Source organism: Panthera pardus, unplaced genomic scaffold, assembly GCF_024362965.1.
Source record: "Panthera pardus isolate Hobbes unplaced genomic scaffold, ASM2436296v1 HiC_scaffold_17, whole genome shotgun sequence".
Lineage (NCBI taxonomy): Eukaryota > Metazoa > Chordata > Mammalia > Carnivora > Felidae > Panthera > Panthera pardus.
In genome coordinates this window covers 127,106,245-127,131,854 of record NW_026526732.1, presented here as the reverse complement: position 1 = coordinate 127,131,854, position 25,610 = coordinate 127,106,245, and the positions used below count along the sequence as shown (strand labels likewise).

Here is a 25,610-nt window from a genome sequence, read left to right as displayed (position 1 = left end):
CCTGTCTCTTTTGCTCTCAAAATAAATAAACTTAAAAAAAAGAAAAGAAAAGAAAAGAATTCTTTAAATAAGACATTTGTGACCTCCGTGCTAACACAAAGGAGACTCAGAAGGGGGGACATTTGTCCAGAACATGTCTTCATAGGCTGTTTTCCTGCCACAGTGTAATTGTTTTCCTTTCCTTTCAGACTGCTTCAGCTCCAGGAGCAAATGCGAGCCCTTTATAAAGCCATTAGCGTCCCTCGAGTCCGAAGGGCCAGCTCCAAAGGTGGTGGAGGGTACACCTGTCAGAGTGGCTCCGGGTGGGATGAATTCACCAAACGCCTCACCAGCGAATGTCTGGGGTGGATGAGGCAGCAGAGGGTAAGCAACTTCCAGACGCGGTTGGTTCTGGAGTGTTCCACACCTGGGTGTCAGGTGTATAGAACACAGCAGGGTCGGCCCCAGTGGTCTGGCCACAGAGTGGTCTGGGACCTCAGTTGGCAGTAGAAACTTGCTGTTTTCCATATTTTCCTGATATACAATTTAAATTGAATGCTTCTTTTTTGAAATAAATAAAACTTCAGCTTTTTTTTTTTTTTCTTCTCTTCTGTGGCTTAGGGAATCAGCCTCATTGTTTTATGGTCCTAATTTATCATACAGGTAATATTTAACAGGTATAATTTAATAAGTAGATTTTGAATATCTAGCTCTTACCATTCCAACCTGAAAATGTGTTGGAGTTCATGGGTCATTGTTCTTTCTACCTGAGCAGTGGTAAGGTGGTAAGTGACCTCATCCGTGTTACTGATAGGTACTTAAAAAAAATCTTGTAGAGGTTTATTTAAAATGTTAAATTGGAGGAGCTGGAAACAGTAAAACTGGATATTCTGGTTTGGGTTCATCGGTTGCTTACCTTATACTTTTGAAGTATCAGTTGCCTTGTGCAATCATTACGTCATGGGTGTGGGAGGGGAGTAAAATAATGGCAACCAAAGTATATGCTGAGCCTTTCCCTACAACTGCAGTTTCTACAAAGTGTTTTCCAATGCTAATTATTGTTTTGTTGTTTTATGTGGTCATTAGGCCCTTTAATGAACAGGTGGCATTAGAAATATATCATAATCATGTAGATGGGGATTTTATAATGAAAAACCTGATGCTAATAACCCACCCTTCTCTCGAGAAGGTGGATACGATAGAATGATAAGTTGTGCAGACATCGTTTGTTATGCCATGTGGTTGTGGTTGTAAGAAATACTGGTTTTGTTGTTTGTTGTTGGACCAACTGAGCAGTGGGTTCAAAGTTTCTCAACCACTTAACATTTTTTGTATATGTTTTTACCTAAGTGGTGAGGGTTTACGGGTCTGTACATTCATTCATTCAATTAAGCTTTTCTCCTACTTGTTATAAAGACCATATAATACTATTATAGAAGGTGGGGCTTATAGAGGAGAAAAGTCAGTTATAATCCCAGAAACATAAATAAGAGTCCTATTTGCATGTATTCAGATTCTCTTCTCATCTTTGAACACACATTCCTTGAGCTTTTTTATATCTATTGGCACCATACCAGAAAGGGTGTGTTCAAAATTATGTTTCATGGTCCTGGAAATGAATGTTATTGAAGAAAACAAGACATGTACGCCCAAATGCCAGATTTCTGTCCAGAACAGTGTGGGATTAATTGCTGTGTTTGAGCTGTAATAAAATCCTGCTCAGATAGGGCTGGGGGAGGGGTGGTGCTCCAGTCCCTGTGGAATGGAGCCCTCAAAGGAAGGCTTGCTTGGCAGAGCCGGTGGGGCTTGAGCTACATCATAAGTGATGTTAGGTGAGACAACCTTTGAACCAAGTTACTTGTTTGGTGTGAAAACATCCCATCGCCTAATTCCTCCTCAGTCAGTATGACAGTTATATAAAATGACAGCTCATCACCATTTTCTGTATTCATGTTGGGTGTAGCTTGACAAGAATCCTTTGTAGCAAAGGCTCAACATTTTTAAAAGTTTGGAAAATGGCATCGTCCCGTGGGCTCACTTTTCTGTCGTGGTGGGGGAGTATTGTTTTAATAGGTGCCATTGATGAGCAATGCAGTTCAGATCAGCTGGCCCCCATGGTTTGAAAGGAACTAGTAGTTTTATCACTTACTGAGGGTTTGCTCTGGGATTGTCTCGGGGCCCTTTTCCTCTTATCCCTCTTCCCCCAGGCACAGCCTGCATTCTTTCTCACTCCCAGGAGACTGGGCCACAGGCCCAGCTAGCTGATAAGGGAGCAGCAGTGTCCCCAGCCACATGATCAGTAAGCAGTCACATATCTCCTGTGCCAGGTTTTTGTTGTTTCCCTGATTTGTGTTTCTGCTGATGGGCTGCTCAGATACTATACACCTGGCTGGTAATGAGGGGCGTGCACGGGAGCCTGGTCATCCTATTAACTTCCTAGTGCACTCACCTGTTTCTGCTCGAAAGCCGAAAAGAGCAAGGGAGAGAAAGGTCAAAGTCCCCGGTAACTTTCAGCAATCTGACTGAAATGGCTCCCCTTTCTGAAGGCTTGCCAAGTGTATTAGAACATGGATGTGGCTTAGAACAATGTGTGTTATGTTCTTGCTGCAATACCAGACTGGGATGTTTGGCCTTGGCGTGTGTAAGAGATGACACAGGTGATTTGAAAATTTACATGAGCTCGTGCAAAAGAAACATGAGATAATAGACCTGCCTCAGTATGAAACTTGTGGAATAGTACGCTTGTTTCTTATTATGTGGCATTCTTAAATTTGAAGTAGTGGGGACTCAAATTGGAAAGTCAGGTTTAATTCTTAAAGAGCTAACATGAGGCTTTGAGTATGTGCTGTAGTAACTTCTCTTTGAAGTGGGCCATAGGGAGTTTTGCATCCTGAAAGGTAATGGTAAATGGCAAGTTTAAAGAGTCAACAATTAACACGAATCGCAATAATTTAAAGAAATGAACAGTGAAAAGTACTTTGAGGTCAGCCGTTTAGCTTGGGAAGTAGTACATGACTGAGCTTACTGAGCTATTTCTGATGCACATTTTAAAATGAATATAGGGGCACCTGGGTGGCTCAGTCAGTTGAGGGCCCGACTCGATTTCAGCTCTCATGATATCACCGTTCGTGAGATCGGGTCCCGTGTCAGGCTTCACTTCACTTCACCTCAATGACAACGCAGTGCCTTCTTGGGATTCTGTCTTTCCCTCTCTCTCTGCCCCTTCCTGCACCTCAAAACAAATAAATATTAAAAAAAATAAAATGACTGAATATAGGAACTTCTATCAGTATTTTCTAATATATCATACACATACTATACAGATACATGCCACTTGCATGTGCACAGGTAGATATTTTTTTCGTTAGAGGACATAATCTAGCTTTCAGGGGTCTCCTTCCTGCATCATCTCTCCTCAGCCGTGTTGAGCTGGGGTTGAACAAGTTGTGGGAAGTATTGGGCAAGCCCTGTTTGCTGTTCAGGAATTCCAAGCCTTTACAGTTTTTGGCGGGGGGGGGGTGGGGGGGGGTGGGGGGGGTTCAAGAACATTGAATATTTATATCTTCATGTTTATCTGAATGGAAGCTATGGCTGTCCCTTGATACTCTGACCCCTGTTGCTGGGGCTAAGGTGAATCTAATGGAAAGGATTGGAAATGAAGGGCACACTCTTTCCCTTGGCAGGCGGAGATGGATATGGTGGCCTGGGGCGTGGACCTGGCCTCCGTGGAGCAGCACATCAACAGCCACAGGAGCATCCACAACGCCATTGGGGACTATCGCTGGCAGCTGGACAAAATTAAGGCTGACCTGGTACTTTGAGATGTTTTCATTTTTAGAATCTTAGAAAAGTATATGGAGGGATTGTGGAATTTCTCGATCCCGGGCGTTTTTGTCTGAAACATTAGCCTAAGATTTCTTCCATAACAGACTGGAAATTTCTAAAAATCCCATTTCATAAATGGGGAAGCAGGCTCAAATAGACCTGCTAGAGACTGTGTTAACACTCGAGGGAGAGGTAAACAGAAGGCGAAAGGTGGACACACATGCATTTGGGCACAGTTTGTAGAATAGGGTATTTGAGGGTGGTAGGGTTTTTTATTTGTTTGTTTTTAGAAAGCAGAGCATCTCTTAAATAGAGAAAGAGCTACAATTATAAAATTTGTGTGCTTGGAAAATCCTTTCCTATGTGGTAATTCAATGGATTTCTAATAGGGGAAATCGTGTCTCTTCCTAACACTTTTCCTTTGTCAAAGGACTGACTTGCATCTGGCTCAAGAAATACAGCATGAAATAATCACTCGATTTTAAGTACTTGGATCCCCCTGACCAGATCTCCTGCTTTTAAATCCCTCACTTTTTTACTTAGACCAGAGATACTCATCCTCACTTCTGCCTTTTTTCCTCCCTTACTTTTGTCTACCTGAATATCTCACCAAATTTCTCCCTTTTTTCTCTAAGGTCTAGAGAGTCCTAAGTTGTCTTGTGAAACTTAACACATGAATTAACATGTGAATCTTTAAGTGATCAACCTTTTGTGGTGATAGCAACAAAAGCACAGTAAGGGGGCGCCTGGGTGGCTCAGTTGGTTGAGTGTCTGACTCTTGATTTTGGCTTGTGATCTCATGGTTTGTGAGTTCAAGCCCTGCATCAGGCTCTGCATGGAGCCTTCTTGGGATTCTCTCTCTCTCTCTCTCTCTCTCTCTCTCTCTCTCTTTCTCTGTCTCTCCCCTGCTTATTCTCTCTTTCTCTCTCTGTCTCTCTCAAAAAAAAAAAAAAAAGAAAAAAGAAAAAAGCCAGTGAGGGAAAAGGTCCCTATGAGTAAAAGGGATTTTTACTGAGAGATTTTCTGAGATTTTCTAGAGCAAATACTTCTTTCTACTGAGGGATCTGAAGTCAATATCTGACAAAAAGGAGGTTTAGAAGGGCTGCTCTTTTTGTACAAACCCACGAGGGGAATTAACTACTTGCTCGCTGTTTGTCTTTTTCTAGAGGGAGAAATCTGCGATCTACCAGTTGGAGGAGGAGTATGAAAACCTGTTGGTAAGCAGACTTATTTCTGACATCTCTGCATTCAGTTCAGTTCAGTTCCATAAAAGTGGAGAACAGCCTGGGCGGCAGCACCTAATAACCCAGGAAGTACCCGGAAGTAATAGTTAGGGGCTTGTAGATGCTAACTGCATTTCCACTGCTGGGGTTCCTTCAGAAGTGAAGTTAGAAGACTTTTTTTCTGAAGACAGTATTCACCGATATTCTGTTTATTTGCAAGTTGAGGGTCACGTATATAACACAGATTAAATACTTGGTGTTAAATAAAGCTTTTCCATTGGTCAATTGCAGCAATTATGAAGTATAAACAAAAATAAGACTTGTTTTCCCTAGATAGAGAGTGATTAGACCGTCATCACCATTTTATGACAAACGTGAAATCAGTTCACTTGACTGGTAAGAAGAGTGGTTGCCATTTTTTTCACCTACTTGTGACACCCTGGCTTCACGTCCTCAATATTTTCTTGTTGGCAGTGATCCTTTTAAAATAATGTGGCTAGTGGGACACAATGTAGGACACAATTGTCCTATTAGATCCAGGGCATGACTGATGGCACCTTGAAATTTTGGCGTGCGGCAGAGGGCAGGAAAAACTTGGCTTATCTTTCTAAGCATCTGTTTTTCCCTTTGTAGTCTAAAACTAATTCTCGAAACCAAACGTCAGTGTCTGAATCAAGACCCTTTTGCGTTAGGCTATTCCACTGAATCTAAAATTGCTCCCTTGTTGATCATAAGTTTGGATGGATTTTTGTTTTTTTTCTTTTTTTTTACATCCTAGGTGGTCAGGGAAGATTTTACCGATTCATGTGATTTATTTATTTTTTAATTAATGTTTACTTTCAAGAGAGTGAGAGAGACAGAGCATGAGTGGGGGAGGGGCAGAGAGAGAGAGGGAGACACAGAATCCGAAGCAGGCTCCAGGCTCCGAGCTGTCAGCACAGAGCCTGACACAGGGCTCGAACTCACGAACTGTGAGATCGTGATCTGAGCTGAAGGCAGACGCTTAACTGACTGAGCCACCCAGGCGCCCCTGTATTTGTCTATTAAAAAAAAAATTTTTTTTTAAATAAAAGGGACCACACAGATTTATCTATGGAAACTGCAGAGAACACCAGTAAGGTGCATACTGTTATCCTAATGCTGCTTTTGAACTTGCCTTGCAGAAAGCGTCCTTTGAGAGGATGGATCACCTGCGACAGCTGCAGAACATCATCCAGGCCACGTCCCGAGAGATCATGTGGATCAATGACTGTGAGGAGGAGGAACTGCTCTATGACTGGAGTGACCGGAACACCAACATCGCCCAGAAGCAGGAGGCCTTCTCTGTAAGCTTGCCCCTCGGAGTTGTAGATGCGAGGCTCTTGCCTGAGAGGGCCCCGACATGGGGACAAAGGCCTCAATAATTTAATCAGCTATGTGGACTTCTGCCTCAGTTGAAATGGTCATGACAAGCCGTTCCTTTCTGGAAACTTCTCAGTGACTCCAGAGGGGCAATGCATTGCTTACCATCCTGGAAGACAGTAGATAAGAGTCAGAATTATGCATTTGGATATCCCAAAGTGTGTGTAGCCCAGTAGGGTGGTGGATTCAAATCTAGGATTAGGAAATCTCACCATTAGTTGTTGCTGTCCCTTTGCCTGTGTGCATTGGGACAAGACACGTCTCCAGTGTGACATCTGCCATGTACTAGATGATCTCAAACACCCTTTCTGGTCTTTAAAATGCTATGATTCTTGAGGACACCATAATTCGACTGTTTGACATTGTTCATTTCCAGAATGCAGTTTTGTATTCTAATTTTCCCTAAAACCAGTAGAAGTGATGGCCGGCTAATGGTGACTTTGCTCTGATGGATTTGTTTTTCTTTCGTTTACAGATACGCATGAGCCAACTGGAAGTTAAGGAAAAAGAGCTCAATAAGCTTAAACAAGAAAGTGACCAACTTGTCCTCAATCAGCATCCAGCTTCAGACAAAATTGAGGTAGGCTTCAAGAGATATTTTCATTAGAGAGTAAAGGGGAACTTTTTATAAAGTAATACTCTACAGATTGAATGATTCGTATGTATCATAAAGCCATGACAAGTTTATTTTACATATTTTGGGATCAAAACCCTAGACTCGGGGCTGACAAGCTTTTCTGGAAAGGACCAAATAATTAATATTTTAGGCTTGCAGGCCATTTGGTTTCTGTTGAGATTACTTAACGCCGACATTGTTGTGTGACAGTAACCATAACAACCATAACAACATGAATGAACATGACTGTGTTCCAACAAAACTTTATTTATGTTCCAACCTAGGGCAGTGGGTCCAGTGTAGCCTTCGGGCCGCTGACCTCTGCCCTAGGCTGCCATCTGTGGGCTGTGTTTAAGGCCAACATTAGCTGGTAGCAGCACTGTAATGGCCATACTGGTTGTTAGAAACTGTTCTTCATACCAGTTGATAAGAGTCACTGCCTTAAACCCCTCAAGCCCTCTGCATGGGTTCCTTGGACTTCCTCATCATCCAGAAGCTGTATAGGAACAGGGTGCAGTGGAAGGACCCTGCCCCAGTGCCACCCAGTGTCTGTTCTGATTCTGATTGGTCAGTAACTATGCCATTTGAGTGAATATTTTGGCTAATCTCCTGGTGGTATCTATTTGCTAAAACTGTTTTTAATTTCTACCATACCAAGAGTTCCCTATTGGGAATTTTTTTTTTTTTTTTTTTAATTTATTTTGAGAGAGCGAGACTGTGCATGTGCACAAGTGGGGGAGGGACAGAGAGCGAGAATTCCAAGCAGGCTCTGCGCTATCAGCACAGACCTCACAAACTGTGAGATCATGACCTGAGTCGAAACCAAGAGTCAGACGGTTAACCATCTGAGTCCCCCAGGCACCCCCCCCCCCCCATTGGGAAGTTTCTGTTTTCAATTTTTAGAAAAATGTTTGCTTGATTTGGTATAGATAAAACATATTTCATAGCTTTCATTCAAGCTCACATGTCAATCAAAGAATGGATGTCCTTGTCACTGAGTGGCAATGTGACAGCTGATGGTTTCTTGTTTCAGGCATATATGGATACCCTTCAGACACAGTGGAGCTGGATTCTCCAGATCACTAAGTGCATTGATGTTCATCTCAAAGAAAATGCTGCCTACTTCCAGGTTTTTATGCTTAGTAGTAATTTAATTGTCGTATAGGTCTTAATACCTTATCTTCTTTTTTTCTAATATTTTTTGATGTTTTATTTATTTTTGAGAGAGAGAGAGAGAGAGAGAGAGAGAGACACACCGAGTATGAGTGGGGGAGGGGCAGAGAGAGAGGGAGACACAGAATCTGAAGCAGGCTTCAGGCTCTGAGCTGTCAGCACAGAGCCCGACTCGTTGTGAACTACGAGCTCATGACCTGAGCTGAAGTCGGATTCTTAACCGACCGAGCCACCTGGGTGCCCCAGAATACTTTATCTTTTGAATGTACTCCTAGAAGCACTGAATACAGTCTTCAAAATATTTTACAAATCCTATTTATTGGCTTTTCGTGTCAAGGAGCACAGATTGGCAACTTGATCATGAGTCACTCAGATGACTCTGGCTGTCACGTAGGTTAATATACCTTCTGCTGTAACCTTTTCCTTTAGCCACCTATTAAATAGACTCCGGGAAGGTGCTCCTTGAAATGGAAATAGTAGTTGCCTACTGAGTTCCTTTTCCTTAACATGTGATCACTCTCATCTTTAATAGTTTTTTGAAGAAGCCCAGTCAACTGAAGCCTACTTGAAGGGCCTTCAGGACTCCATCAGGAAGAAGTACCCCTGTGACAAGAACATGCCCCTGCAGCGCCTGCTGGAACAGATCAAGGAGCTGGAGGTATCGTCGCAAAACAAAGACAGAATACTGATTACTTACCAAGAAAATTCCTTTGGAAAGCATACTTCAAATTCTATTGGCAAAGTCTTTTCACACAATGATATTCTTTCCTGCCCACTTCATTCATGGCTCTGTAGCTGCTGAAGTGGCTTGTTATGAAAGGTTCCTATCGTCCCTGCAGATAGATAAACCTGCAGCCTTTTGTAGCTGAGGCAACTGTAGCAATACCTAATTTGTGACGTCGTAGCAGCTATATTAATGTCATTTGCAGGTCTTACCTGAAATGCACTGAGCACCTATGCTAAAGTACAATCTTATTTCCAATTGCAGAAAGAACGAGAGAAAATCCTGGAATACAAGCGTCAGGTCCAGAACTTGGTAAACAAGTCCAAGAAGATTGTGCAGCTGAAACCACGCAACCCAGACTACAGAAGCAACAAACCCATTATTCTCAGGGCTCTCTGTGACTACAAACAAGACCAGGTGTGCACTCACTTCTTCAGAATGAATCACATGTTTTCCCTTTCTTTGCTTAGAGATTTTTGCCGAGGGAGTAGAGTTTAATCCACGTATCAGTGGGCAGCCAAGTCAATGCCTTGCTTTCATACACAGAGCAACAAACTGTTGAACTGCAGCAGCTTTACTCTGACTCTTATCATAGCTCTTGATAATTAGGACAGTGGTGATTATTTTTTTAGGACAGTGGTGATTATTTTTTAAATGTTTATTTATCTATTTTGAGAGAGACAGAGAGAGGCAAGTGGAGGGCGGTGGCAGAGAGAAAGAGGGAGTGGGAGAATCCCAGGCAGGCTCTGAGGTTACAACAGAGCTCTACGTGAGGCTCTGTCTCATGACCCTGGGATCATGACCTGAGCCGAAATCAAGAGTCGGATGCCCAACCAACTGAGCCATCCAGGTGCCCAGGGCAACAGTTATTTTTAAACTTTTCATTTTAAGTATTAATACTTCTCTTCTTCTAATATGCAGAACTTCATCTGTGATTACCCTTTAAATCTTTTTTTTTTAAGCTTATTTATTTTGAGAGACAGTGCATGAGAGTGGGGGAAGGGACAGAGAGGGGGAGGGAGAGAGAGAAAGAGAGAGAGGGAGAGAGAGAATCCCAAGCAGGCTCTGCCCTGTCAGCACAGGGTAGGGCTGGAACCCATGAACTGTGAGATCATGACGTGAGCCGAAGTCAGATGCTTAACCCACTGAGCCACCCCATGCCCCACCCTTTAAATCTTAAATTTTAAAATTTTAAAATTTCTATAAAGAACTTTAAGTTTCTGACATGAAAGAAAGCGGGAATGTGAGCATTATGCTGCGTTTGAAGTGAATGTGGTTACAGACATTATGAATTGATTGAGCATATTAATCCATTAGGCTCTGTGGTAAATACAAGCATTTATATGGAAAGAGGACTTGTTTTTACTAATTACTTATGTGATTTTCACAGCTTTTTTTCTTTTTTTTTCTAATTTTTTTTAATGTTTATTTTTGAGAGAGAGAGAGAGGCAGAGCAGGAGCAGGGGAGGGGCAGAGAGAGGGAGACACAGAGTCAAAAGACATAGAGCCTGACTCAGGGCTCAAACTCATGAGCCATAAGATCATGACCTGAGCTGAAGTCAGATGCTTAACTGACTGAGCCACCCAGGCGCCCCCGCACAACTTTGTTTTCCTGTAAAAATTATGGAGGATTTAAGAAATATATGACCAGCTGTTTAGATACATGTTATAAAACGGTGGAGTTTATTCTAACAGGTGGAGATGTTTTAAGAACTTGCATGGTAAGGGGCACTTGGGTGGCTCAGTCAGTTAAGTGACTGACTTCGGCTCAGGTCATGATCTCACAGTTTGTGAGTTCTGGCCTCACATTGGGCTCTGTGCTGACAGCTCGGAGACTGGAGCCTGCCTTGGATTCTGTGTCTCCCTCTCTCTCTGCCTCTCCCCTAATCTCACTCTGTCTCTCTCTCTCGCACTCTTAAAAATACATACACATTAAAAAAAAAAAGAGAACTTGCATGGAGAGAAGCAAGTTGAAATAGAGATATGAAATACATAAATATCAAGCTTATTACATTTCACTAGTTAAGATAGTTGTTCTATTTGAAGTGTACCCATTTCAAGAAGCTATGGAGTTGATTTAGAAAGTGAGCTATTCAGGGGGCTGGGTGGCTCAGTCAGTGAAGCATATGACTCTTGATTTTGGCTCAGGTCATGATCTCAGAGTTCGTGACATGAAGACCCATGTGGGGCTCTGTACTGACAGCACAGAGCCTGCTTGGGATTCTCTCTTTCCCTCTTTCTCTGCCCCTTCCCTGTTCGTGCCTGTGCGCTCTCTCCTCCTCTCCCTCAAAATAAATAAATTAACTTAAAAAAAAGTAAGCTATTTAGATGTTGTAGTTAATTTAGAAAGTTATTTTCTGGGAAAGAATTTCAGAATTTCTTTTTATTTCTAACTTTTAAGAGCAAGTGAATGAGACAGGTGACTCCCACATACTCAAATTTAATATATAAAATATGAACTCACAAAAATAGAAAAGCCACGGGGGGAATTTTTGCTTTACAAAAGGATTTCTCGCTTTACTGATGGATTCCCCAAGCTGTCGTTGGAAAGTTACTTTACCTAATTCATTTTATACACACCTTTTAGGCTCACATGTATTATTTAAAGCATCAGTATTGATGGGATGTGTAAAGATCATCTTCATTTAAGGGCAAATAATAAGATAAAAGCTCAAACAGTTTGCATATTTCATCTCTATTTCTCCCTTTGAGAAAAAAGATAAGAATGTGTGTACTCATGAGTAAAGCCAAAACACCGGGCTGCTTGCCTTACAGAAAATCGTGCACAAAGGGGACGAGTGTATCCTGAAGGACAATAATGAGCGCAGCAAGTGGTATGTGACGGGTCCGGGAGGCGTGGACATGCTCGTCCCTTCTGTTGGTCTGATTATACCCCCTCCGAATCCTCTGGCTGTGGACCTCTCTTGCAAGTAAGTTGTTGAAGTTCCTAGTGGCCACATCGTGAATGCAAGTGTGGAGAAATAGGGGGCAAATGCTTATACAAGAAATGTAGACCCACCCTTTTTCACTATAATCCCCTCCTTTGATAAAAGCAGCCTTGGGAAGGTCCCCTTGCATTGTCATGTAACTTTTTGTTGAAGATACTATAGTTTTTATTGGAAGGTAAAAAAGAATGTCTGACTGTATAGGGGGACTGGAGGAAGCCATTCTTTTAAAAAAATATTAAATATTTACTATATAAATATTAAGCAACCCACAACTGTCCAAGCAATGGGCCAAATGAGAAATCAAACGGCAAATCAAAATATGTCTCGAAACCAAAGAAAAAGCAAACACAATATTTCAAAATGTATGGGTTGCAGCAAAAGCGGATGTTAGAATGAAATTTATGTTATAAATGCTTGTATTAAGAAAGTTCAAATAAACAACATGACACCACTAGGAACTAGAAAAAGAAGAAACGTAGCTAGAATTTACTAGAGGAAGAAAAAAGAACAAAGAAAATCAGAAAGAAATAAAATAGAAATCAGAGTAAACAATAACAGAACATGGAAAGTAATAACCAGTTTTTCCACAAAAAGAAACAAATTGGCAATGCTTTACATTAACTAAGAAAAAAAAAGAGAGAAGACTCAAAAACAAAAATGAGAAATGGAAGAGAAAATAGTACAGCATATAACCACAGAAATACATAGTGTGATAATAGATTAGTATAAACAATTATATGTTAACAATTCAGATAACTTAGAAAAAAAACACAGATAATCCCTAAAAATGCACAAGTTACCATGATTGAATCTCAGATCTTGAATCCAAAAAATAGGAAATCTTCTTAGACCAATAACAAGAATTCAAGTTCAATTAGAAATCAAAAATCTCCCAGCACAGAAAAGCCCAAGACCATATGGTTTCACTGGTGAATTCTACCAAACATTAAAAACTATATAATTAATGATGATCTTTATCAAAATCTTACAAGTAATGGAATAGAGGCAATACATTCAAAATCATTCCATGAGGCCATTACTACCCTGATACCAAAGCAGGATAAAAATGATACAAAAGCAAAAGAGTCTAATTTGTCCAATATAAGTATTGCTACTCCAACTTTATTTTGTGTGATAAACATTTCTCCACCCCTTCACTTTCAATCTGCAGGTGTCTTTAGGTCTAAAATGAATCTCTTGTAGGCAGCATATGGATGAGTCATTTTTTTTTTTTATCCTTTTTGACACCCTATGTCTTTTGATTAGAGCATTTAGTCCATTTACATTCAAAGTAATTATTGATAGATCTGTATTTATTCCCACTGTGTTACTTTTGTTGTCATTGTTCCTGGAGATTTTCTTTGATCCTTTCTTGTCTTTGTCACTCTTGGTCTCTCCTTTGCACTCGAAGAGCCCCCTTTAACATTTCTTGCAGGGCTGGTTTAGTGGTCATGAACTCCTTTAGTTTTTGTTTGCCTGGGAAACTCTTTATGTCTCCTTCTATTCAGAATGTTAGCCTTGCTGGATAGAGTATGCTTGGCTGCAGATTTTTCCTATTCAGTATTTTGAATACATCATGCCACTCCCTTCTGGCTTGTCAAGTTTCTGTTGAGAAATCTCCAGCTAGCATTATGAGGTTTCCCTTGTAAGTGAAGGACTTCTTTTGTCTTGCTGCTTTTAAGATTTTTTAGCACTGGGTTTTGCAAATTTAATTACAATATGTCTTGCTGTTGGCCTGCTTTTATTGATTTTGATGGGAGTTCTCTGTGCCTCCTGGACCTGGATGTCTGTGAGGAAACATTCTTACCATGTATCTTGAAGCATTGTTTCAAAGTTCTTCTTCCCTTCTTAGACAATCAATAATTTTACAGGTAGCCACAAAAATAAAATGCCCTTCTTAGGAATACCTGCTCATCAACAAGCAAGTAGAGCATTCATTTTACAGATTGTCCACAGCAGATTCTTTTCCACATTTAAGTATGGAAATCTTCAACTGTACACAGAATAGGGAGAGTAGCATAATGAGCCCACACACTCACTCCCAGGCTGCAGTAGCCATCCACATTCCATCACTGGTTTCTCCCTGCCATCCTGCATGGTGTTAGACCTCTGTAAATTAAAAAGTTGCTGACAAACAACACAGTAACAAGGAAATGTGTGTTTTGAGCAAAAGTGAATTGTCTACACTGATGTGAATCATTGAGAATGAACTTTGGGGGAAGAAATTAGTCCAGACCCATTGAAATGATGAATGTCTGGAAAGTATACATTCACTGTATACGTTAACTATTACTCTGTTGGTTCTTGTTTTAGTTTTTTTTTTTTTTTTTTTTTTTTCCAACGTTTATTTATTTTTGGGACAGAGAGAGACAGAGCATGAACGGGGGAGGGACAGAGAGAGAGGGAGACACAGAATCGGAAACAGGCTCCAGGCTCCGAGCCATCAGCCCAGAGCCTGATGCGGGGCTCGAACTCACGGACCGTGAGATCGTGACCTGGCTGAAGTCGGACGCTTAACCGACTGCGCCACCCAGGCTCCCCAAGTTCTTGTTTTAGTTTTAACACAGTATGTGAGCATAGCAGGTTTCCTGTTTGGGTGGAAGTTTGAAAGCTGGGTTCCAGTGTATTTTCCCCTTGTGCCTTCCAGGATCGAACAATACTACGAAGCCATCTTGGCTCTGTGGAACCAGCTGTACATCAACATGAAGAGCCTCGTGTCCTGGCACTACTGCATGATCGACATCGAGAAAATTAGGGCCATGACTATTGCCAAGGTACATCCTGAGGACCACGCAGGCTGCCTGGAGGAGGCGCCAAGCTGCCCCCTGTGGTGCTCACTTCTGCCAGGCAGACCTTTTAGCAGGGCAGCTAATCTGTTCATATCTCATCTGAAGATCAGCTCAGCCTGCCTGCAAGGCTCATCCCAAGTAGGATGGGAGGGATTTGCACACGGCTGGCTCTGGTACAAAAAGAAGTACTGACTGAAGTTACCTGACAAGCCAGAAGTACCCATGGAAAAGACACATGGTCCTGTACTATCCTGGATCCTATTGTCCTTTGATGCAGTGGAAAGCTAGGTCGTAAACTATTAACTGGATATCACAGAAGTGAATGGTGGGACAGAATTCATGGCATAACACTCAAAGCAGTCCTTCCTCTAGATCAGTTGTTTTCAAGTTGTGGTCTGAAGAATCCCGGCTTAAGGGGTTCCACTAGGGATAACAGGGCCAGGAGAGAGGTACAGAATGAGTAAGTCTGGGATCCCCTTTGTCCCCCTTTTCTCTTTGCGGTCAGAGCAGCTTTGCTGTGATCTGCTTTAGATTTGCGACTTCTGAGTAATATTTCCTTTGAAGAATAAAATTCTGTAGGAAAAATAAATTGACAGCCCACTGCTGTGGTTCTGAGGAGCAATCTCGTAATTCTCCAGGACCTTTTATATCTTAACGGGTCTTTAACAAGGATTGCCTTAAGCCCCCTCTAGCATAGGGCGTTTCTGGGCACTCCCCTTGGTCACCCTGTGGGGGTAATCAAACACTCCTGCCTGGTTTACTTCCAGCTGAAAACCATGCGGCAGGAAGATTACATGAAGACAATATCTGACCTTGAGCTGCACTACCAAGAGTTCATCAGAAACAGCCAGGGCTCGGAGATGTTTGGAGATGATGACAAGCGGAAAATGCAGTCCCAGTTCACAGATGCCCAGAAGCACTACCAGACCCTGGTCATACAGCTCCCCGGCTACCCCCAGCACCAGACAGGTTTGGAGCGTCTATTCTCTTTGTTATCAACCACACACACAGCTTTAACAGAAAGTAGTTTGCACGAAACCGCACACACAGCTTTAACAGAAAATGGTTTCAGAATCAACTTTGAAAAATAACATATCAGAAGTCACTCATACACCAAATTTTCAGACTCAAATCAAAGAAGGAGCTGCAGTTTAGGCAGTACAGATGCTTTTTGAGGACAAGTACCCTTCTAGCTAGGAATTCTCTGACTTTTGTGGTCCTAACATATTTTTACAGTAACCACAACTGAAATCACTCATCATGGTTCCTGCCAAGATGTCAACCATAATAAAGTGATTGAAACCAACAGAGAACATGACAAGCAGGAAACATGGATGCTGATGGAACTCCAGAAGATTCGCAGGCAGATGGAACACTGTGAGGGCAGAATGAGCCTTAAGAACATCCTGCTAGCAGACCAAGGGTCTACACACCACATCACAGTGAAAATAAATGAACTGAAGGTAGGCATCCGGTGATATTTTGTTCGATTCCGGGTATATTATTTATCTGCAAGCTAATTAGAAAACCCTCCTGGTTTAAATACTTATAGGCAAGGAGCACTGATTTTCAAGAAAACAGGCTTCTAGCAGGATTTCCTTTTTTCTTTCCCTTACTTCCAAATTTGTAGAAGGTTACCAGGCTGGGGATTAAAGCACCTTCATGTTGGTTTGTGGATTGTTGAATCAGACCCCAGTGTTTTTCCTTTGTGTCCACATAGTACTTTGTTCATTTTTAAAGTTTTCATAAACGTTAATTTGGTTGCTGCCTGAAACCACCTATGATATGGGCTAAACAAGTAGATTTTTTTTTTTTTTCAGTTTAGTTGTTTATTTTGAGAGAGACAGATAGAGCGTGAGTGAGTGGGGGAGAAGTGGAGAGAGAGAATCCCAAGCATCCTGTCAGTGCAAAGCCCGATGTGGGGCTCGAACTCACAAATTGTGAGATTATGACCAAGAGTTGGATGCTTAGCTGACTAAGTCACCCAGGTGCCCTGAATTATTTTTGTTTATAGACAGGAAACTGACATGAAGAGATTTGTTTGGTCGGGGGAGGTAAAACCTCAAAGCTACAGAGAGAGCTGGGACTACGGCCCAAGTATAATCAACTCCCAGCCCTGTGATCTTTCCTGCTCCGCCATGCCTGCGCACTGCATTGGGATATCTAAGATAATATATTCTGAGTAAGAGGGCCATGTTTACACAGTGCTGATAAGGCCTCCTCAAAGAAGGAAATGGAATGTCAACTCTATCTCTTGAGTCTTTTCCATTTAGTGGACTTCTTCAGGACAGAAATGATCATAAGAATCACACAGTTCAATCAAGAGCTTTTCTTCTTTTTTGACAGAGTGTGCAGAATGATTCCCAGGCAATCGCTGAAGTTCTCAACCAGCTTAAAGATATGCTCGCTAACTTCAGAGGTTCAGAAAAATACTGCTATTTACAGAATGAAGTATTTGGACTGTTTCAGAAACTGGAAAATATCAATGGCGTTACAGATGGCTACTTAAATAGGTAAACGCCCCTAACATTTATCACAGATGTTTTGCTTTTCTCAAGCTTTGTCAGACTTCATTTGCTCTGTATGCCTGACTTACTACAGTCTTGCCTTACAGTTTTTTCTGTTCATTGCAGACTTTTGAGATAGTAATTTTGAGATAGTACTTTTGTAGATACTGTGCTTTTGAGATAGTAATTTTGAGATGTTAATTCCACTGTTGTGAAACCTAACGTGTTTTACAGCTGAGATATATGCTGTAAGAGTCAGGACTTAGAATTCTTCTTCAATTAATGCAGAATGGCTGTCTGAAAGATGAGATAGGGGGGAAAGATGATATAGGAGTTTATGGCTCCTGCAGCTTAGAAATAGGCAAAATAAATTTTTATCGGCTTCTTTAATTAATAGTGGCAAGAGCCAAATGTTCAAAGGCTAATTACGTCACTGGCAATATTATTTGCCTCCTTTGCTCTTTACAGCTTATGCACAGTAAGAGCTCTACTCCAAGCTATCCTGCAGACAGAAGACATGTTAAAGGTTTACGAAGCCAGACTCACTGAAGAGGAAACCGTGTGCCTGGATCTGGATAAAGTGGAAGCTTACCGCTGCGGACTGAAGGTAACTGAAAGTTCTATTCAGTTTATAACCATTGTTATAAACAGTATTATGGGAAATCATGCAGGACTACTCAGTACCCAAATCCAAGGCTTCACTAAGTTTTCATGAGTTTGAGGATTACTGGATTTCACCAGCCACACATGGTTGATATCTGTCGTTATCTCTAGCACACTGCTTTCTAGAGCGTACTATTAGGAACTATGTGCGGATATAATTTGTGGTGAGATTTGTTTGAGGAATGCAGAGTTAAACATAATTGAACTAGTTTCTTCACTATAGGATTTTTCTTCTTTAATATATTCATATGTACTATAATTATTCAGGAATGGAATAGAGTATGGTATTTAGCATTTCTCAAACAAACATACACACTGAATCCTTTATTAAGGGGGTAGCTTAATAAGTAAGGAGCTATTTATTGACATAAATAATGGGAAATGTAATCAGCAAATATATTTTTCTGGCTTGATTATCACTTAAAGATACAAATATTCCAAGAGATTAATTTGTACTCTTTCTTTCTCTCATGACAGAAAATCAAAAATGACTTGAACTTGAAGAAGTCATTGTTGGCCACCATGAAGACAGAGCTCCAGAAAGCCCAGCAGATCCACTCCCAGACCTCACAACAATATCCACTTTATGACCTGGATCTGGGCAAGTTCAGTGACAAAGTCACACAGCTGACAGACCGCTGGCAAAAAATAGACAAACAGATAGACTACAGGTGTGCCAACTTCCTTCCCTACTTTCTTCCCATTTGGTTGTTCCAAGATAGCGTCACTTGAATTTGTCACTCTAAAAGCAGTGGTTTGGTTTGCTGTGTAAGTTAGGCGTAAGAGGCGCTCTGTTCATGGACTGTCTGGAGTCAGCTTTGTCGCAAATGAGGGAAGCAGGTACCCAAGCTTGAACCAACCCATACCAGGTACTCTCCAGGCTCTTAGGGAAATAGTGGAAGCCATTGATCAGGCCCTTTTGGGCCCTATAAACTCTTGCTAGGATTGTTGGAAGGAGTAGATGTTTTGAGTGAGTGTTCTTTTGAAATTTAAGAAAATTAAATCTTCTACAAAAGAAATGCCTTCTTCCAAATGAGGATTTAAAAAGTCTCTTCACTTTTGCAAGTAGTTCATTTTACTAACAGTGCTTTTACCTTTATTGATAACTAATTCCTATGTCATACAATTTGCCCATTGAAAGTGTATAATCCAATGGATTTTATTATATTTAAAATTATGTAACCATCACCGCAATCTATGTCTAGAACATTTTCTTTATGCTAAAAAAAGAGCCCCGTACCCATTATCACTAATTTCCCATTACCTCCCAATCCTCCAGCCCTAAACAACCACCAATCTTTCCTCTGTCTCTGTAGATTTGTCTATTCCAGACATTTTGCATGAAGGGATCATATATCATGTGCTCCTTTGTGACTGTTTTTTCCACTCAGCATAATGTTTTCAGGGTTCATCCTTGGTGTAGCTTGTTTTAGTACTTCATTCCTTTTTATGACTGAATAATATTCTATCATATAGCTATACTTACTACATTTTATTTTATTTTATTTTATTTTATTTATTTTTTTACTTTCATTCATTCATGATTTTTGGCTATCATGAAAAATGTCACTATGAAAATTCATGTATAACTTTTTGTAGGGAGGCATGTTTTCAATTCTCTTGAGCACACAGCAGGTGGAATGACTGGGTCATATGATAACTCTGTTAAATACTCTCAGGACCAGTAGCACTGCTTTTCTGATTTTATCATATCTATCTTCTGCAGATTATGGGACCTGGAGAAACAAATCAAGCAACTGAGGAATTACCGTGATAACTATCAGGCCTTCTGCAAGTGGCTCTATGATGCCAAACGCCGTCAGGATTCCTTAGAATCCATGAAGTTTGGTGATTCCAACACAGTCCTGCGATTTTTGAATGAGCAGAAGGTACAAGCCAGTTTGTCACTTCCTTAGATAACATTGAGGGTGCACTGTATTTTCCTCTAGTTTTCATAGCAGTGTCTAGGTTTGAAATGATATATTTTTTTAAAGACTGTTTTAAATGTTTATTTACTGAGAGAGAGTGAGAACGTGAGCAGGGAAGAGGCAGAGACAGAGAGGGAGAGAGAATCCCAAGCAGGCTTCATGCTGTCAGTGCAGAGACTGACATGAACCGTGAGATCATGACCTGAGCTGAAATCAACAATCGGATGTTTATCCGACTGAGTCACCCAATACCCTGAAGTGGTGTTTGATATTACTAGTCCATTTGGTGAATGCTTGCATAAGGCCCAGTGGAAAAACAGTTGAGATATTGAAAGGAAATCATCGTGGAAATCAATTGTAAAAGAAATAATGTAACATTGTAGTAAAGTATCTTTATAAATTGAGGTGATAGGATCAGAAAAGTGTACAGATTTGAAAGATTCCTCTTAGAGAGTAAGAAGTCGAAGATCTTGCTTACTCTCCTGAAGGAAAAACATGCTCATCTTCTAAGGCTGACCTGTGAGAATACAAATTCACTGCACGTAGTCATAATCTGTGGAAAACCAATTGTTCAGCAGTGAAATAGCATTTATTTAAAAACATTTATATACTTCAACGCTTATAAATATTTTACTTTTTGTCTAGAACTTGCACAATGAAATCTGTGGCAAGCGAGACAAATCAGAGGAAGTACAGAAAATCGCCGAACTTTGTGCAAATTCGATTAAGGTATGTTCGTTTCTCAAAGAATGTTGTCATCTCATCAAGAATAATGGTAAGTGCTTGCTTTGGCAGCACACCTACTAAAACTGGAGTGATACAGAGAATATTAGCATGACTCTTGTGTAAAAATGACATGCAAATTTGTGAAGTGTTCCATATTTTAAAAGTATATATTATTAACTGCATTATTTTCTGATTTACTCGAAAGAGTAAAAACTGCTTGAGGATAGCAATTGTGGCTTTTATATGTTCTCTCCGGAACATACCGTGAAAAGTTTGTTATCCATTTACTTGAGTTCATTTCACATTGGCAATATCAGTGAAGTGCCTGGTCTTCATTCTTTAGACTGGTAATATGGGTAAACATCTTCCTATAGCATATAAAGATGCACTCCTTGGTTTAATAATGTCATGTTAGTGACTTGGACACTATCAATGCATGGTAGCCTTTGAGGTTGGTCATGAGAAACACAGCTTGATGATTCAGAACCATGAAATTGTAGCTGTCAGTGACTCTGTGAAGTTCATTGAGTATATTTGTCTTAAACCTTTTATTCTGTAGGATTATGAACTCCAGCTGGCATCATACACCTCAGGATTGGAAACCCTACTGAACATACCCATCAAGAGAACCCTGGTTCAGTCTCCCTCTGGGGTGATTCTGCAAGAGGTATGTACATCGTTACGTATTTCTTAGAGCCAGTCCCTCCTGCACCTTCACTGTCCCTGCCTTCTTCCTGTCTTCCCTGCAGACCCTGAATTCACCCCTTGTTATAGGGTCTCCACTCCCAAAGGGTTTAATAGCAGGTTATGCTCCTTTAGTAGGAGTCATCAATACTGGAGTGATTTTAGGAGGCGGTTAGTGGAAGTCTGGATCTGTTGTTTATATAGTAGGATCTTGGTAGAAACTGCGCTTAAATTCTGGGTTTAGTGAGGGAAGCTTTTAACAAGTAGAAGATGTCTAGTCGATTTTTAAAAGACAACTTCTTCCCAAAGATGACAGAGAACATCACCCATCAGATGGTTTAGGGGAAACACTCTAGAGGGATAAGGATAGGATACAATGTTGTTAGCCTTTTGTGGTGCTTCCAGATTTTGGAATTAGCACACATGAAGGAAGGGAGTTCACTCTTTATTTGTGTTAATTTTTAAGTGTTTATTTGTTTTTGAGAGAGAGTATGTGAGCAGGGGAGGGGCAGAGAGGGAGAGGGAGAGAGAATCCTAAGCAGGTTCTACACTGTCAGTGCAGAGACCAATGCCGGGCTCAAACTCCCAAACCATGAGATCGTGACCTGAGCTGAAATCAAGAATCAGACACTTAACCAACTGAGCCACCCAGGCACCCCAGGAATTCACTCTTAAATTATAATTTCACTATTTCATTGATTTAGGAAACAAAATTGGTCAGCTTGCATGGGACATTTTTTTAATGCAATAATTGTTTTTTTCTTTTTTTCTTTCACCCCTTTTTTGCAAGGCCGCAGATATGCATGCTCGATACATAGAACTACTTACAAGGTCTGGAGACTATTATAGGTTCTTAAGCGAGATGCTGAAGAGTTTGGAAGACCTGAAGGTAATTTACTTAATTTATTTCCTTGGAGCATTGGAAAAGAAAATGGAATAGAGCCTTATTATTACTGCCTCATTAGAACATGGATCTGGACATACTCCCTGGTATATACTCACTGTTGTAGAATTTGTTCAAAAGTCAGGGGTTAGTTCTGTGCTTCAGGACACTGCTCTGAATGGAGTTAGGTGATATTTACAAAATTCTAGCTGCTTTACCTTACCAAAAAAACCCCACTAATTTCATTTACTGTTTGGTCAAGGATTTTGCTTTTTTTGTTGGTGTGTGTTTTCTCTCTCTTTTTTTTTTTATGTTTATTTATATTTGGGAGAGAGACACAGAGCATGAGTGGGGGAGGGGCAGAGAGAGAGACAGACAGACAGACAGACAGATAGAATCTGGAACAGGCTTCAGGCTCCCAGCTGTCAGCACAGAGCCCAATGCTAACTATGAGATCATGACCTGAGCCGAAGTCGGACGCTTAACCAACTGGGCCACCCAGGTGCCCCATGTGTTTTTTAAATTAAGGAAGAGAACATCCTGGACTGGCTGGATTTGGATTTTTTTACCAACATACAGATTTGCTTTATCAAATTTTGATGTTTTTATGAACATTGAAAACATCTGATTGTTTAATTTACTCATCATTTCCAATACATGCATTGAGTTTGTATGGAAATTTAATACCTTGAAATAAAGGAAACGTAACTTATGAAATCTTAAGCTTTTGATCTTGGAAGAAATCACCTCATTTACACATGAGGCAGGGGAACCTCAAAGATGCTGTATTATTTGCTAAGATCATTCAGGCAGTTGATGGAAGAATTACGACGAGAATACAGATTTCGTGGGGTTTTGTCCAGTAGCTTTTGCTCTGTGTCACTCTTTCTATGTGTGCTTATGTGTGTGGTGTGCGTGTGCACATGTGCAGGTGTGGGAAGAGACGCGAGAACACACAATGGTCTGGGAGGGGGGGAAAAGACTGTTTCTTTTTTTAGGACGTGAGAGGTTTTCCTTTCATCCTAATTTCTGATTTCACTTCCGCAGCTGAAAAACACCAAGATTGAAGTTTTGGAAGAGGAGCTCAGACTGGCCCGAGATGCCAACTCTGAAAACTGCAATAAGAACAAATTCCTGGACCAGAACCTGCAGAAGTACCAGGCAGAATGTTCCCAGTTCAAAGCCAAGCTTGTGAGCCTGGAGGAGCTGAAGAGGCAGGCAGAGCTGGACGGCAAGTCGGCCAAGCAAAACCTGGACAAGTGCTACGGCCAAATAAAAGAACTCAACGAGAAGATCACCAGGCTGACCTACGAGATCGAGGACGAGAAGCGAAGACGGAAGGCTGTGGAAGACAGGTTTGACCAACAGAAGAATGACTATGACCAGTTGCAGAAGGCAAGGCAGTGTGAAAAGGAGAGCCTTGGCTGGCAGAAAATGGAGTCTGAGAAAGCCATCAAAGAGAAGGAGTACGAGATAGAAAGGTTGAGGGTTCTGCTGCAGGAGGAGGGCGCCCGGAAGAGAGAATATGAAAGTGAGCTGGCAAAGGTAAGAAACCACTATAATGAGGAGATGAGTAATTTAAGGAACAAGTATGAAACAGAGATTAACATCACGAAGACCACCATCAAGGAGATATCCATGCAAAAAGAGGACGATTCCAAAAATCTCCGAAACCAGCTTGATAGGCTCTCGAGGGAAAATCGAGATCTGAAGGACGAGATCGTCAGGCTCAACGACAGCATTCTGCAGACCACCGAGCAGCGAAGGCGGGCCGAAGAAGATGCCCTGCAGCAAAAAGCCTGTGGCTCTGAGATGATGCAGAAGAAGCAGCATCTGGAGATGGAGCTTAAGCAGGTCATCCAGCAGCGTTCCGAGGACAATGCTCGGCACAAACAGTCCCTGGAAGAGGCTGCAAAGACCATTCAGGACAAAAACAAGGAGATTGAGAGACTCAAAGCTGAGTTTCAGGAGGAGGCCAAGCGCCGCTGGGAATATGAAAATGAACTGGCTAAGGTAAGGAACAATTACGACGAGGAAATCATCAGCTTAAAAAACCAGTTCGAGACTGAGATCAACATCACCAAGACCACCATCCACCAGCTCACCATGCAGAAGGAAGAGGACACCAGTGGCTACCGAGCCCAGATCGACAGCCTCACCAGAGAAAACCGCAGCCTATCCGAGGAAGTAAAGCGACTGAAGAACACGTTAGCCCAGACCACCGAGAACCTCAGGAGGGTCGAAGAAGACGTCCAACAGCAAAAGGCCACGGGCTCGGAGGTGTCGCAGAGGAAACAGCAGCTGGAGATTGAGCTGAGGCAGGTCACTCAGATGCGGACGGAAGAGAGCCTGAGATACAAGCAGTCGCTCGATGATGCCGCCAAGACCATCCAGGATAAAAACAAGGAGATCGAGAGGTTAAAACAACTGATAGAAACGGAAACCAGTGAACGGAAACGCCTGGAAGAAGAGAACGCTAAATTACAGAGGGCCCAGTATGATCTGCAGAAAGCAAATAATAGTGCGACGGAGACGATAAGCAAGCTGAAAGTTCAGGAGCAAGAGCTCACGCGCCTGAGGATCGACTACGAGCGGGTGTCCCAGGAGAGGGCTGTGAAGGACCAGGACATCACGAGATTCCAGAGTTCTCTGAAGGACCTGCAGCTGCAGAAGCAGAAGGTGGAGGAGGAGCTGAATCGGCTGAGGAGGACCGCCTCGGAAGACTCCTTGAAGAGGAAGAAGCTGGAGGAGGAGCTGGAAGGCATGAGGAGGTCTCTGAAGGAGCAGGCGATAAAAATCACCAGCCTGACCCAGCAGCTGGAGCAAGCATCCATCGTTAAGAAACGGAGCGAGGACGACCTCCGGCAGCAGAGGGACGTGTTGGACGGCCACCTGAGGGACAAGCAGAGGACCCAGGAAGAGCTGAGAAGGCTCTCCGTGGAGGTTGAGGCCCTGAGACGCCAGTTGCTGCAGGAACAAGAGAATGTCAAACAGGCTCACCTGAGGAACGAGCATTTCCAGAAGGCGATAGAGGATAAAAGCAGGAGCTTAAATGAAAGCAAGATAGAAATCGAGAGGCTGCAGTCTCTCACGGAGAACCTGACCAAGGAGCACTTGATGTTGGAGGAGGAGCTTCGGAACCTGAGGCTGGAATACGACGACCTCAGGAGGAGCCGGAGCGAGGCGGATAGCGATAGAAATGCAACCATCGCTGAACTCAGGAGCCAGCTGCAGATCAGCAACAACCGGACCCTGGAACTGCAGGGGCTGATTAATGATTTACAGAGAGAGAGGGAAAATTTGAGACAGGAAATTGAGAAATTCCAAAAGCAGGCTTTAGAGGTATTCACAAATATTTGATCACAGCTTCCCTGTCCTTCAAATAATTCCCTCCATTTTCATCTCATCTCAGCTGTGCTCCTGCTAACTGGGATGGCCGCTTGCAGAAAGTCTAATTTTTCTCCTTATTGCTGTACTACTAGCTGTCATAACCCAGGCCACTGCTTGAAAGCAGTTTGCCCTCTTTGCCCTTCTGTCCTGT

The 25,610-nt window shown here is 41.8% G+C and overlaps 1 protein-coding gene and 1 non-coding gene across 3 annotated transcripts in view; both read left to right on the top strand.

Moving 5' to 3' along the window:
• DSP (desmoplakin) overlaps positions 1–25,610 on the top strand; it is a 48,033-nt gene that overhangs the window by 17,695 nt on the left and 4,728 nt on the right. Inside the window, exons 4-23 of one of the 2 annotated variants that reach the window (XM_053904919.1) lie at positions 189–363; positions 3,663–3,791; positions 4,971–5,021; positions 6,191–6,352; positions 6,904–7,008; positions 8,078–8,173; positions 8,750–8,875; positions 9,206–9,358; positions 11,717–11,871; positions 14,537–14,663; positions 15,446–15,647; positions 15,915–16,141; positions 17,025–17,191; positions 17,654–17,792; positions 18,326–18,519; positions 19,575–19,737; positions 20,422–20,505; positions 21,062–21,169; positions 21,977–22,075; positions 23,117–25,411. In XM_053904919.1, the coding sequence (XP_053760894.1) occupies positions 189–363; positions 3,663–3,791; positions 4,971–5,021; positions 6,191–6,352; positions 6,904–7,008; positions 8,078–8,173; positions 8,750–8,875; positions 9,206–9,358; positions 11,717–11,871; positions 14,537–14,663; positions 15,446–15,647; positions 15,915–16,141; positions 17,025–17,191; positions 17,654–17,792; positions 18,326–18,519; positions 19,575–19,737; positions 20,422–20,505; positions 21,062–21,169; positions 21,977–22,075; positions 23,117–25,411 (4,957 nt within the window). The remainder of the gene's footprint in view (positions 1–188; positions 364–3,662; positions 3,792–4,970; positions 5,022–6,190; positions 6,353–6,903; positions 7,009–8,077; positions 8,174–8,749; positions 8,876–9,205; positions 9,359–11,716; positions 11,872–14,536; positions 14,664–15,445; positions 15,648–15,914; positions 16,142–17,024; positions 17,192–17,653; positions 17,793–18,325; positions 18,520–19,574; positions 19,738–20,421; positions 20,506–21,061; positions 21,170–21,976; positions 22,076–23,116; positions 25,412–25,610) is intronic. The other variant, XM_053904920.1, reaches the window with a different exon arrangement.
• Positions 20,556–20,662, top strand: LOC128777863 (U6 spliceosomal RNA). The gene has a single exon (XR_008423180.1). It is a non-coding gene; the product is annotated as a U6 spliceosomal RNA (small nuclear RNA).